We start from the raw sequence: 14,233 nt of genomic DNA, 5'->3' as shown, positions 1-14,233 counted from the left end.
GAAAATGATATAGAATTGCATATAAAACATCCAAGATTGATACTATAATAGTATGGAACAATATAAAATTATAGATACGTTGGAGATGCATCATTTGGCCCCTCCAGGCATTCATGTGAAGCTCCGCCAGTCATGTAATGACCAAACTCATCACCTCGGGTTTGATCGCATTCGCCGTGAATAGGTGGACAACATGACCATCATCGACAGTGGTGGCAAGCAAGAGAAGTGGAATCATAGACTAGGACGAGAAGGGATTAGTTTATCCCATTGCAACGCACGTGCCCTTTTGCTAGTATTTGATTAAATATCAATGGACCTTAAAAAGCCAAGTGGTGGAACGCTACTTGGGCCACTTGGGCCCAAGTGGAGGTGGTGCCCTCCTTCCCACTCGAGGAAGGGTGGGGAGGCTGAATTGGAGGGGGACTTCCCCTCCTCTTGGTCGGCCAAGGAGGGGAGTCCTTTCCCTCCTAGTGGCGCCCCTCCCTCTCCCTTCCAACCTATCTTCTAGTCCTAGTCGGGGAGTTGGTAGGTGGTATCATTGCTTCAAACCCCCTATACCCCCTTCCACTGGATTTTTCTTCATATTTTTAAATGACCAAATCCCATTAAAGGGCGAGGTTTTGTTTCATACTTGCTTTGCCTGGTGTTGATTCAACTCAATCACGTAAATACTAGATAATTAAAAATTCAGAAATCACACCATATATGTGAGATCACCTTCCTAAAAGACAGATGAAAGAGCATGGTGCCCCGATGTGTGGTTTTGGTAATTAATGAAATTTCCTATGGACTAATGGTTCCCTTGAGTTATATTTGTAGGTTTTGTCCATAGGAATTTCTTGAAGTCCATTTGTTGGTTTCAAGGAGATTATGTGATGACCAAGGTTCTATTCAAGGAATTATCCAAAGATTGGTCACAGAGAAGACATGATACAAGGTTGATCATGACTAAGTCAAAGAATGAATCAATTTGATCAACACACAAAGCGTAGAAGATGTACCAAGTAGGATCAAGTGATCCCATGGTATGGTAAGCATTGTCCATTACGCTTTTTGTACTAACCCGTGGTCTATACAACCAATAGAGGATGACATCTAGTGGTGATCGTCATCAAGATTGTGGTATTCAAGTTAATGTGGAGCATCACAAAGAGATCATGCTTGAAGCTTGTCGTCCATTGTGGTAATAATGGACTTGTGAGGATGTGCCGAAGAGTGGCTCACCCATAGTGGAGTATGAGAGAGCAATCTACTAGTCTTCATCGAGGCAACGCAAGCAAGAAAGGTGCTCCAACTTGAGGAAGTCAAGGTCATCATCATCTAGCTCAAGTGGACTGTGCAAGGCAAAGGTTTGCTCTTGATAGGTTTTCTATTTTACCGATCTCATGGTGGTAGTTGGGAGACCGGGTTATAGGATCGATTGCCGTTACTATCAAGGGGTGGGAGGCTCTCAAGTGCGTAGCTTGATCGTATCGTTCGTAGAGAGTTCAAACCATTGCACCCTTGCATCATCTTTCTTGGTTCTTGTTTGGTGTTTCTCTTGGTGATTTTCAGAGCTTATGGTCATCTTCATGACAAGCTCAAGTTCATCGAAAGCAGAGTTCTCATATGCATCTTCTATGATGTTTTCGATGATGGAGTTTTTGCCGGTTCTTCATCGATAGAGGTTTCACATCTCCATATCATAGGCATACTCCCCCTGCCACTTCTTACTATAACGCAATCAAGAAAGGTGTTTCTGTTGGATATTATTTGTCGTCATCTATCCAACAAGCTTGAGTTTGCTCTATTCAGAGCTCATTTACAGAAGTTATGGTAGTTCTGGGTTTATTGTATCCATCTGTTTTACTTGGGCTTGTTTGTTGCACTCCCACGGTAGTAACGCTCTGGGAAGCGGTAGTACCGCTTATAAGCAGTACTTCTGTTGTCTAGTACCGCGGCTACTACCGCTGCTTCTGGGGACTCGACTTTTCATGTCGAGTTGCGTGGTAGTAGAACGTTAGTGCAAGCGGTAGTACCGCCCGCCCACTACCGCTCCACTTCTGCTTATCCAGTTGCTTCTGGATCTATCATGCTCTCAACGGTAGTAGGGTGGCAGTGGGTGCATGATACTACAGTTTATAAGCGATAGTACCGCTCACACTGGGCTGTAGTACCGTTGTTACGGGACTGTCGCACTCCACTGGCATGCCCTATCTCCAAAGGCCCCTGAGCTGCAACCCCAGCGGTAGCACCGCTCCGGGGGCACTACCACTTCGTGGCTCCTCGCCATTGCACTGCTTTGTGGGTACTACTATCCGAGTGGTAGTACCGCTCTCCGGAGCGGTAGTACCGCTTATGTGCGGGCTGTGGGCATATCAGTTGGATTTGGGAGGGCCTATTTAAGGGGGTCTTCTTCCCCAGTGGTTCTAATCCCCTTGAGCTCGTGGTTTGCCCCCATTTTTGACCTTCTTCGAGCTTGCTATCTCTCATCCCTCCAATGATTTTTGCTAGTTCTTGAGGAAAAAGAGAGAGGAGATCTAGATTCATATTTCCACCAATCACTTTCTCCTCTTTGCGAGGGCCCCATGGATCTAGATATTGGAGTTCTTTGTGTTCTCTTCTTCGTTCTTCCTCTCATTTTCCTCCATAGCATTAGTTGTTGTGATGGGGTTTGGGAGAGAAGGACTTGGACACTCTATGTGCCCTTGCCATTGCATTTGGTGCATTTGGAGCACTTTAGTTATGCACTTTATTTTGTGATCGCCATAGTGTTTCATGTTATATATCTTGTTATCACTTAGTTGTTTATCTTGCTTAGCATAAGTTATCGGTGCACATAGATGAGTATAGTCGTTTTAGGTTTTGTGCTTGACAAATTAAATGCTAGTTTTATTCCATATTTGTTCAAGTCTAAACCGTAATTATTTTAAAGCGCCTATTCACCCCCTCTAGGCGACATCCACGATCTTTCAACAGACATAAGATTTTTCTTTATAACCTCCGAAACAAAATCAGATATTCCTAGGATCAGTCTGGACAGCAGTAGCGTCGTCGTCGTAGTCCTTCTTGAAGGTGTTGCTTGGTGCACGACAATTCGAACGCGTATGAGGGTGGTGAGAATCTTTCGGAGGACGTATTGGTTGGGGAAAATCGCCGCTTTCGTCGATTTGGCGCTGTTGGCATTTGATTCTCTTGTTTTCTCTTTTGGATTTGGACGTGTTGTTTGCCCCAGCGATGGTCTCGCAGTTGTATTGGATGGTTGCTATATTAATATAGCGGGGCGAAACCTTGTTTCGAGAGAGAGTATTGAGTTGATACAACAAAAAAGGAGAAAGATTATGAAAACTGCGTTATAACGACTCCGAGTTTGAGCGTCGCCTCCATAGCCTTCAAAAATTTATGAAACACCCTTCATGCATGTTTTGAAGGTCGCAGATATCGCGACTCTGCGAAAGTTGCTTCTAGGATATAGTCCATTTTGTGTGAAGAATTTAGGGATGGCTTTAGGACAGCACATTTGGTGTGAAGAATTTAGGGATGGCCGGCCTGGGCTAGGTAGGAAAGCTAACCTACCCAACCGAAAGTCAGCACGCCTCGAAGCCAACAAGAACTGGCCCAAAGCCCACCGCCTAGGACAAGAAAATCTGCTACAACCGAAACAACAACGAGATTGCAGTCCGACAGACGGGCACAATCCATCCCAGAATGCAGCAACCAATCAGAAAAGTCAGATTTCAGAAGCTAGAAGTCACTACACCTAGGATTTAATCCCCCAAAATATCATCGCAGCGAGCCGGCCTCCGCCTCGCAGTCGACGCCGCGGCGAAATGCGGCGACCTAACGACGCCGGCAGCGGCGGCGACCCGGGTGACCGGATGCGCGACGACGATCCCGCCGAGTCCTCCCGCGCCTTCGACGACGGCGGCGACGACGACCCTCAGCAGCCCACGCCGACGCCGGCCTCCTCCGGCGACTCGCTGTGGCAGTGGCGGAGCCAGGGCCTCTCCGAGGTGGTTCTCTCGTGGTCGGTGGACCAAATCCTCAACAAGGACCTACTCCGCGACAAGGTAACGACGAGCCCTAACCCCCCCTTCCTCTCGATTTGCTGTCTGGCTTACTTGGTGTGGGTTGCGAGTGATGAACCCTAACCTCCGCGTGGATCTGAAGAAACATTTTAGTAGTAGAGTTCTCCTTTTTTTTTAGGGGAGCATAGAAGCACATTCATTTTATGCCCTACGAATGGAAAATCTGCAATAGAACTGTGAGAAATCAAAATGCTTAAGTGCCATAACAAAGGAAGCCTAGTTGCTATGCTGTTTATTAGTTATATGAACGGTGTTTTTGCCAATCGCCAAAAAAAACAACGCACAGTATGGATTCATGGAATGAAATGTCATTACAGGTGTCCAAGATCCCAGAGACATTTAACAGCATGGAGCAGTACATGACATCGTTTTTCGGGCCACTTTTAGAGGAGGTCCGGGATGATATGTCTTCAAGCATGGAGGACATCTCTGGAGCTCCATATGCAAAACTGCTATCAGTCAATGCAGTGAAAAAGGGGAAAGGACTGTATGAGATCAAGCTCGACAGATGGATGGGGGTGTCTGGTTCTGGGACTGATGGATATAGGCCGAAAGCAGCAGATGTGCTACTTATTTCAGAAACAAGACCAGCAAATAAATCCGATATTCTCAAACAGTCCAAATCCTGTGTCATCGTATGGATTAATAAGGTCCAGGGCAATAAGATCACCGTCAAGGCATCACGATGGATGGAGACTGGGGCTGATGGAGATGAACGGCAGCAAATGGGTGTTAACAAGTATGAGAAGTTGTACACCGAAGAGTTGGATAAGTCATGGGAGATACTGGATCAAGAAGCAATGGCTCTGAAATCCAAAAACTCATCTATCAATGAAGAAATCAGAAAAGAACCACCAAAAGGTAGAAAGCCCCTTGAAAAGTGTAGTGATCTGAAGGAACTAAATGAAACAGGGATGTGTGGAAATTCGTCAAGACGATGGTCCTTCTATGCTATGCATCTAACTAATATGGTAACATATGATCGTGTTTGGGTTGTGCTCCGAAGGGGTCTGACAATGGATACAAAAGTCATTCTGAACATGCTGGGCAAAAACAATAATGTAAGTCTTTCAGTTTCAGTGTTTCCTCCCATTATCAATTTGCACTGCTCAGGCAATTAAACTGCTTTGGCATGTACAAAATGCATATGGTATATTCATGTGATAATATGTACGCGTTTGGAGGTACCTAAGGATCATCAAGTTCCATATATTTTATACCATGTGAATGAACTGCATACTTTGTTACTAGTTAATCTTAATATATTTTTTTGCAATGGAAGAATGTGTGTATTCACTTACATGCTATTTAACTAAATGTGGAGCCTTTGTGTTACAGTACTCATAAATTTGCATAATCTTGTCGAATAATTGATATATGATATATGATATATGGATATCAGAATTTGTAAAAGATTACTTTCCAGGTCATGCAGTATGGTCAGTGTCATCTTCTTAATGTTGTTTGGTTGCTGTCTGGTTTAGCTGTACATGTTCTGACTTATTGTATCTCATCCCTATCATTACGTTGCCGCCATTTAACTTAATGTCACGGCCTTCATTTGCATTATCTGTTTTACTTAAGTAGGTAGAGATGTTCTTATTGTAAAAGTTGAATGTGATGTATGCTTTGTCTTTCTATTCCACATTCCTCTCCTTTGTTTACATAGTCCCTCTATGCAACTGTTGTGTCCTTTTGCATTCTGTATTCCATGCTGATTTTGTTTCTTTCATATTGACGCTGCAGGCTATTAGACATTGTAACTACTGCAGCAATAAATCACATGAGGAAATTAAGGATGATCTCTGCAATTTTAAGCTGAATGTCTCACAGCTTGATGCAATAGCAAGTTGTATTTCAGCAAGTAATTGTTGTCATAGATCTTCTGTGGGGCTAGTTTGGGGCCCGCCTGGCACAGGTAAAACTACAACACTTGCAGTAACGTTACACATGCTTCTGATGAAGAAACAGAGAATTCTTGCATGTGCTCCAACCAACATGGCTGTCTTGCAAATAGCTTCTCGTCTTATTGGGTTGATTGAGGACTTCTCTCTAAGCCATCATTACTCCTTTGGTGACATCATTTTATATGGCAACAAGGACCGTCTGCACATTGGCAATGAGTTGTCAAAAATATATTTGGATGATCGTGTCAGGAAGTTGCTGAGGTGCTTTAACCGAGAAGTTGGGTGGAAGCATTGCGTGGATTCTGTCCTAAAATTCCTAAAACATTGCACTTCTAGGTACAAACTGTCCCTAGATATACAAGCAAGCAGCGACGAATGCAGCCCTACTTTTAAGAAGTATTTTACAAGTAACTTCAGCAGTTTAGCAAAAGAATTGGTAGCTTGTATTGATACATTCTTCGACCATCTTCCAGCGAATACCCTAGGCAAGAACTTTGACAAGATGATGTTTGTGAAAAGTTTGGTCAATAAAGTGCAGCAGTTATTCTGTGCAGATGATCTCTCTGATGATTATCTTTTTACAATCTTCAAGCCCTCTGATGAACTTTCTGACCCTTCTATTGGTCATCATGACCTGACAGATGATGCAACCGAGGATCTTCCTGACCATGACATCTCTCTAGATAACCCTTCGGAGATAAACTCTATATGTATTAAAACCCTGATGGATCTTTCAAAAATGTGGTTTCCTTGTGAAGAGAATGAATCTTCGATCAGGGACTTGTGTTTGAAGCAAGCAAAACTCATATTTTGCACTGCTTCTGGTTCGTTTGAGTTGTTCAGGCTGCAAGGTGTGATGCCTATAAGCATCTTGGTTATTGACGAGGCAGCACAGCTAAAAGAATCTGAATCGCTGGTTCCTCTCTTGCTTCCAGGAATAGAACATGTTTTACTAATTGGGGATGAAAACCAGCTATCATCATTGGTAAAGAGCAAGGTATGCTTTTGTTTATAAGAATGTGTGTCATATTCTGTTATCATCGCATATGTTACTGATAATTATTTCCAGACTTCCTTAGTTGCTGACACTTTCTACTTACTGCTACTTGCTAGATTGCTAAAGATGCCGACTTTGGACGAAGCCTCTACGAGAGATTGTGTACAATGGGTTACACCAAGCACTTGCTGGAAGTACAATATAGAATGCACCCTTGCATTAATAAATTTCCGAATGCCAACTTTTATGGTAACCGAATTTTGGATGGTCCCAGTGTCAAACAGAAAGATTATACCAAGAATTATCTCTCTGGAAGTATTTATGGTGCTTATTCATTCATTCACATTGAAAATGATATGGAAATGCTTGATGACCTTGGCCAGAGTTCAAAAAATATGATTGAGGTTGCTGTAGCAGCCAATATCATTGAAAGACTTGCGAAAGGTATACCCAAATCTTCACCTATCACATGTCATGTTGGATGAAAATAAGTTACTGCTAAGCTTCATGATTTGAATAAAGCTAATTACTGTCTCTATAAAACTACTGTAGAATGCTGGGAGAAGAGGCAAAGAACCAGTGTTGGTGTAATATCTCCGTATACTGCCCAAGTGATGGCAATGCAAGAAATAATTGGAAGAAAGTTTGAGAAACATGAGTTTCTGTCTGTTACAGTAAAATCTATCGATGGATTTCAAGGTGGTGAGGAAGACATAATATTAATTTCAACAGTTAGGTCCAACAAAGATGGGAAAGTAGGTTTTCTCTCTGATGCTGGAAGAATTAATGTGGCTTTGACAAGAGCAAAGTAAGATTTCTTAATTTGGTGATATTCAAGAATTAGTTTACACTGCATTTTCATTTACATATCTCTGTATTTTTGCCACAGGCACTGCCTTTGGATCCTTGGAAATGGAGCCACTTTGCTTGCAAGCAATTCAGTATGGGCAGAATTAGTCAATGATTCGAAAAAACGTGGATGTTTCTTTGATGCTCTCAAGGACAAGCATTTAGCAGAAACAATGAGGCTTGCAATCAAGGTAATGCCCTTGTGATATATACATGTTTATCTTGCCTAACAGTGTGTGATGGTTTCCCTCCAACGCAAATCACATGGAGTTAAATCTACAGCTTCTTACTACATCCTTTAAGCCGCATTCTTTGTCCATTACTCCTTATGGCTACTCATTTGAGGACAGACAGGCAATTGCTATGCAAATGTAAAGGCATAATGAGCGTCAGTGACTTGATGCTCTTGGCGGAGCACTGGCGCCATGTGGGCCCTACAGAGTGGTGCCAATGGCGCCTACCGCTAATCTTGTTACAACACTGCTCTGCCACGGTTCGGGGGAACCCAATTTCCTAAAATAACCCAAATTAGGAAAAGGAAATGTAATTTAGCATGTATGAAAGCTTGAACTAGGATGGATATGCTAAGTGCTAACTAATTTATTGTCTCTGATCCAGTGTTCAGTCACATTGTGTTATTCAGCAGAAGTATCCTTCATAATCTCCTGTATTCTAGACCGTAAAAAGATTTTGAGGATGAGAAAACTTGTCTTTCAAACCTCTATTCTTCCAAATATACTTACAGTAGTTCTTTTTTTTGTTCATCAGAGAAATGGCCGCACAATTGATGCAGCTGGAGTGTCATCATGGTTATTAAGGGCAAGGATAAGACAGAGTCAGCTTCCAGGTTCTGGTGGTGCACGGAGCATAAATAATTGGCAACCAAACGGCCATGATTTGCGACCAAATTCTTGTCACCCAAACAGACCTATTTTTGTACCTTCTAGAGAGGACATTCACAGAACACACTTTCAGCAGCACAGAAGAACCTTTTATGGTGGTGACTACAATAATCAATCACGAGGTATCCCTGTTGATCAATACTGGCCCAACAGGTACAGACCTTCCTGTGACAAACATGGTGCTCCTGAAGGGTTTAGAGGACATGTTGAGCGGCATCCCGAGCAGCACTATCATAGCAGAACTGATCAAGAACCCTTGTGCAGTACTTCTCGAACAGCCAATGGCAGGTTTACTCCTGGATCAGTTCGGAGGACAGAATCACACAACCAAACTAGTATTCTTGGTGCATGGCAGCAACATTCAGGAGATCACTGCAACAGGGACTTTCAGAACAGGACTGGTTATCCGTTATGGCCAGCTTCTTCGCAAAGAAGGTTCAGTTCATATGGAAATGCTGATCCTCACCTTTGGAGTATGAACAAAGAGAAGCGGCTAGGTAATCATCCACGAAGAGCACCATACACATACAGGGGGCAAGCACCCCACCAGGGAGTTGGTGGCCGAGGTAGAGACGTGCCTTCATTTCATGAGAGAGCAACTAGGGGTGTCCGGCATGAGCATGCCAATAACAATCGGATGAAAGAACCTCATTGTTGGGGGCAGAATAGCAGTTCTGAAGCTGTGTCCCATGATTTGCCAGTTGCTGAGCAACGAGGGGTGAAAAGAGACTGGCGCAAGGCAGAAGCGTCAGATTCACCTCACCAAGACAACTTAAAAATAAGACTTGCTGTCGAGAGTGCAGATGAACCTCACTGTGAAGCGCAGGATGGCAGCTCTGGAGCTGCATCCCACAGACTTGCAGTTCCTGAGCAGCCTGAACGAGAGGGATGTAAACCAGAATCATCATATTCACCCCGGCAGGACAACACACTAGTGAGGCCCGAAAGTTCAGATCAACCGCATGGTAAACTGCAGGATACCAGTGCCGGAGCCGCTCCCTATGAATTGCCTGCTCCTGATCAGCCTGAGATGAAACGAGAGGAGTGTGAAGCAGAACCGCCAGTTTCATCCCGCCAGGACAACACAGAAGCAAGCCCCGAAAGTTTAGATGAACCGCACTGTCAGTCAGAGGACACCTGTTCTGGAGCCGCTAGCCCCCAACTGCCTGTTCCTGAGCTGGGACGCATGGATATAGACTCGTGCGAAGCAGAAGCAACCATTATACCTGACATTAACATACCACTTGAACTGCCTGCTCCTGATCAGCCTGAGATGAAACAAGATGAGTGTGAAGCAGAATTGCCGGTTTCATCCCGGCAGGACAACACAGAAGCAAGCCCAGAAAGTTTAGATGAACCGCATTGTCAGTCAGAGGAAGCCGCTACCCTCCAACCGCCTGTGCCTGAGCTGGGACGCATGGACATAGACTCGTGCGAAGCAGAAGCAACCGTTATACCTGACATTAACATATCACTGGAGAGCGTAGAAGCAGATAGCTAGATAGACTCTGAAGTTTGATATATGCTGCCTGTCCTATATTTTTTTCTGTGTATAGGCTAGTCATATCATCTTCCCTTCTCATCTATATCGCCAAAAGGATAACCAGTATAAACATGCAGCTTGATTGTTTGTGTAGATAGATATTTTGATGGCTGTGGTGGGCAGTCCGGAAACCTACTTGAGTTTTTGTTTGGAGCCGGAGAAATAACAGGGTGACTGAGTTTCAGGGCGGACCATGTCATGTGACTTGTGACATACTGCTGTTCTGTTGATGCTGTTTCAGGCTTCAGCTGGTTTGGGAGTGGAGGTTGTCGGGCTGACTGGCTGTAATCAGCCATCTTTTCCGGGCGGCTCAACTCAAGTGGACGGGCTGCTTAGGCGCAGGCGCGCAGCCCGCCGCTGCCGCTATGGTACCGGCGTGTAAGCTCTGCAAGGGAAAACCGTGCGGCGGCTGGCGTGGCCAAGGTCCAGCGTTGTCGCTGGGAACCAGCGGACTTTGGCACGGCACAGCGGGTAGACAGCCTTCCAGTCTCTCTACTTTATTCGCGCTCCAGAGTTGGCTGTGGGTCCGTTTCGAAAAAAAAAGAGTTGGCTGTGGGCATTTCGTCGGGTCGCTGATGGCGTGCCAGACTCTAATGCCACTTTAGAGCATCACTAGTAGTACCCTCAAACCAGTTTAAGGGTTGAGAACTGGCATTTTTTGGTATTTTTAATGGTTGAAAAACAGGGACAAAGACTAGAACCCTCAAACTCAACCCTTATAACGGAATATTGCTGCAACTCCAACCCTTAAAACTGTCATTTGACATATCACAATTATCACTAGAAAAACACAATCAACCTTGAAACAAACTAGGAAATGAAGATCATTGATGCATGGTTTAAAAGTTTACATCACAACATCATCATCTTCCCCCTCTCATCGGCACCATCACCAAAAAGTTGCACCTCGGCGCCATCTCCTAGACCACTTCCACGTCCATCAAGCACCTCCAGGCGCTGGTGGTGGAGTCCTCCACACCGCCATCGCCACCACCACTCATCGGAGTGTCATCTTGAAGAGTAGAGAACGCACCATGAAATATCCTCTTCCTCTCTGCGACGTCCTCCTTGTAGTCCCTCCACCACATCAATTGATCTTCATCCATGTCCTTCTTGGACATCATCATGTGCTCCTTCTCTTCCACCATGAGTTCTTTTCATGCCTTTGCTTCTTTAACCTTGATCATCCTCTCCTCCAAGTCGACCTTGTGCTTGGCTTCTTCACGCCTTGCTTCAACTTGTGCAAGCTTCACCTCTTTCTTTTTCTCGGTGATAAGAAGCTTTATCTCCAATGTCTTCATTGTCAATGTCTCCCTTGACTTCATCATATGCTCCATCTTCTCCCTTACGTTTGACGCTTCTACTTCCATCTTCTTCCTTAGCTTATCCTTCTTGGTTCCCTCGGGCTTGCACAGGTTCCTTTCCTCCTCATCACTATCATCCATCCTAAGCATTGCCGCCTTCTTGGGTGTAGTCTCTTGATCCCTCAACTTCCACTTGTCAAAAGTTTGAAGAATTGCCCAAACATGCTTAAATGAAAATGCTTTGCCCTTGGAAGCGGCCATCTCCTTGTACCTCAAGCCGGCAATTGCCTCCTACAAACCCACCAATAGCATAGTAAACACACATAAGAACCTAACAATAGTTGTAAGAGCATCAAAATAGATGTGAAAATACACACATGTACTCACATAGTCACTCTCCACGGTTCCACTAGGCGGTGCATCCTTCACTTGGTCCATTGCCGCACTCCAACGAGCACATTGGGGCTTCATCAACTCCCACTGGCCTTGAAGCGACCGGTATGTACGAGAGATGTACCCACCGGTCTTCGGCTTGATCTTGCAATAGGTGTCCTCTATGCGTTGCCAATAGCGTTTACCGGTTTGATTGGTACCGGTGCTTGCATCCATCCCCACATGTGCCCAAGCACGAACCAAGAGAATATCTTCGGCCTCGGTATAGTTTGTCAAGCGCACGGCGGGTCGGGCAACGGCGGTGAACGCCTCCTCCTCTATCTCGGTCACCTCCTCCTCATCTTCACATTCCTCCTCCTCATCACCCTCTTCCTCCAAGTCATCACCAAACCCAAAGGGTTCGAGAGGAGGAACCCCGAGGTCCACCTCCGCGCCTTGGAGAAGTCCCATGAACAACGTCGTCGTTGCGGGCATACCGTCGACCACCTTGTGCACGACGGGCGAAGGGTCGGCGATTGGGGGCACGGGCGCGGTCTTTGTCCGGGAGGTGGTCCTCTTCATGACCGGGGTCCCTCCCGCGGCGAGCTTGGCGACCGCAGCACCCTTCGGCCCAACCGACAACTTCTTTCGACCGCGCTTGGTGGTGGGCGGCTGCAGCGGGGTGAGTTCGGGCGGGGCGAGGAGGAGGCGGGGGTCGGGGCGACTGCGGGCTACGGAGGGACGATGTGCTGGCCAGTGCGCCGCCGCTTGGCGCCGACGACGTGGGTGGCGGCGACCACCGACGCGACCTGCGCCTGGCTCGGGACGGGCGACTGCTGGGCCGAAGCGGGCGTCGCGAAGGCGGCGATTGGGGGCGGGGCGACGGGCGGGGCAAGGGAGGGGGCGGGTGTGAGGACGGAGGCGGGCGGCGGCCGGTGGCTTGGGAGGGAGGAGGCGGGAGGTTGGGGACAGGATTTTTCCCTCCCGCGCGACGTGGGAAGAGGAGTGCGGGTTGGGGTCGAGTGCACCTCTCCAACCCTCACTTCTACAGATTGGAATTGGGTTTGAGGGTTGGACCCTTACTTTTTTTTGAGGGTTTGAGGGTTTAGGTTAGTCTTTGCGGTTTTTTTGTTCCAACCAGGAAAAAAGCGGTTATTTCTGAGGGTTTGAGGGTTTAGGGGTACTACTAGACATGCTCTTAGCCCATTTGATCTGCGAGAAGAAAGGCTATCCATGATGGTGTTTTCCAAAGTCCCCTGTCTACACATTTATTTGTTGAAAGGCTCATATGCGAGCTGGAAATGATTAAACAACCCAGTGTGGCTGCGCAGGCAGTTCGTTCATGTGTGGTTCGTCCCAGAACTTGGCACCCCCCTTGTTTGGGAGACGCTAAAATAAGTGTTGATGGAGGCTTTGCAAGGAATGGGACACAGGGCCGCGGCAGCTGCTGTTTGTCGTGATCACAGCGGGGCGTTCTTGGGCTCCTCGGCGCTAGTTGTTTCGGATAATGTTGACCCGGCATGCGTCGAGGCGCTAGCTTGCAGGAAGCTTTGGCTCTGGCGCAACATCTCTCATTAGAAAGACTGTTATTTCACGCGACAATAAGCAGGTGATGCAAGAACTTTCAGAAGGTTCGCATGGTCGTTTCAATGCCATCACTAGGAGATTAGGCCAACTCCACCGCCCGACTCCAAACGGACGTCCGTTTGCCCGGATTCTGTCCGTTTGGGTAGGATGATGGGGTCATGTCCGGGCCTGTCCTGAGATGCGGTGGCCGTGCGCCCAGCGCGCGGCTGCATCCTTTGGCCCCATCCTGTCCGCCTCCATTTTCAAACAACAACGTTTCAAATACCAGCGGCCTAGTTCACGCCAGCGGCCCTAGTTCACGCCCGACAACAAAGCCAGCGGCCTACACGTCCTCGCCGGCAACACAGTCGGCCTCCAAAATGAATAGTTTTCTTCGCCGGCAACACAGCCAGCGGCCGGCAACGCAGCCAGCCTTCAAAATGAATCGGTTTCTCGCCGGCACACAGCCAGCGGCCCAGCGGACGACACCCATGCCAGCCTCCAAAAAAGAACGGCCACGGCCGATCAGACGACCTAGTTCAGACCGTCGGCGTCGAACATCTCCTTGTGCCTGGCCTCGAACCAGCTCCTCGTCTTTGTCGCTCATCTTGGTTAAGTCCACACTCATGATTGCAAGGGCCACCTCCTTCGCTTTGGTTACAGCATTGGTGGCCTCGATGTTGAGCTGCCTCTGCCTGGCCTTGATGTTGTTGGCCTCGATGT

At 46.6% G+C, this 14,233-nt stretch overlaps 1 protein-coding gene across 2 annotated transcripts; it reads left to right on the top strand.

The window, feature by feature from the left end:
* Positions 1-3,580: 3,580 nt before the first annotated feature.
* Positions 3,581-10,462, top strand: LOC123127129 (uncharacterized). 2 transcript variants are annotated; one of them, XM_044546757.1, is made up of 8 exons: positions 3,581-4,052; positions 4,388-5,131; positions 5,817-5,988; positions 6,619-6,974; positions 7,091-7,418; positions 7,527-7,782; positions 7,864-8,014; positions 8,592-10,462. In XM_044546757.1, exons 1-8 carry the CDS (start codon positions 3,813-3,815, stop codon positions 10,224-10,226), a joined length of 3,882 nt encoding a protein of 1,293 aa, XP_044402692.1. In that variant the 5' UTR covers positions 3,581-3,812; the 3' UTR covers positions 10,227-10,462. The 2 variants fall into 2 exon arrangements, with proteins under 2 accessions (XP_044402692.1, XP_044402691.1); XM_044546756.1 differs by having other exon boundaries at positions 5,817-6,974.
* The last annotated feature ends 3,771 nt before the right edge of the window (positions 10,463-14,233 follow it).

Source organism: Triticum aestivum, chromosome 1B (genome assembly GCF_018294505.1).
Source record: "Triticum aestivum cultivar Chinese Spring chromosome 1B, IWGSC CS RefSeq v2.1, whole genome shotgun sequence".
Lineage (NCBI taxonomy): Eukaryota > Viridiplantae > Streptophyta > Magnoliopsida > Poales > Poaceae > Triticum > Triticum aestivum.
Note: the sequence above shows the minus strand (reverse complement) of the source record. Positions and strands in the feature narration are given on the sequence as shown.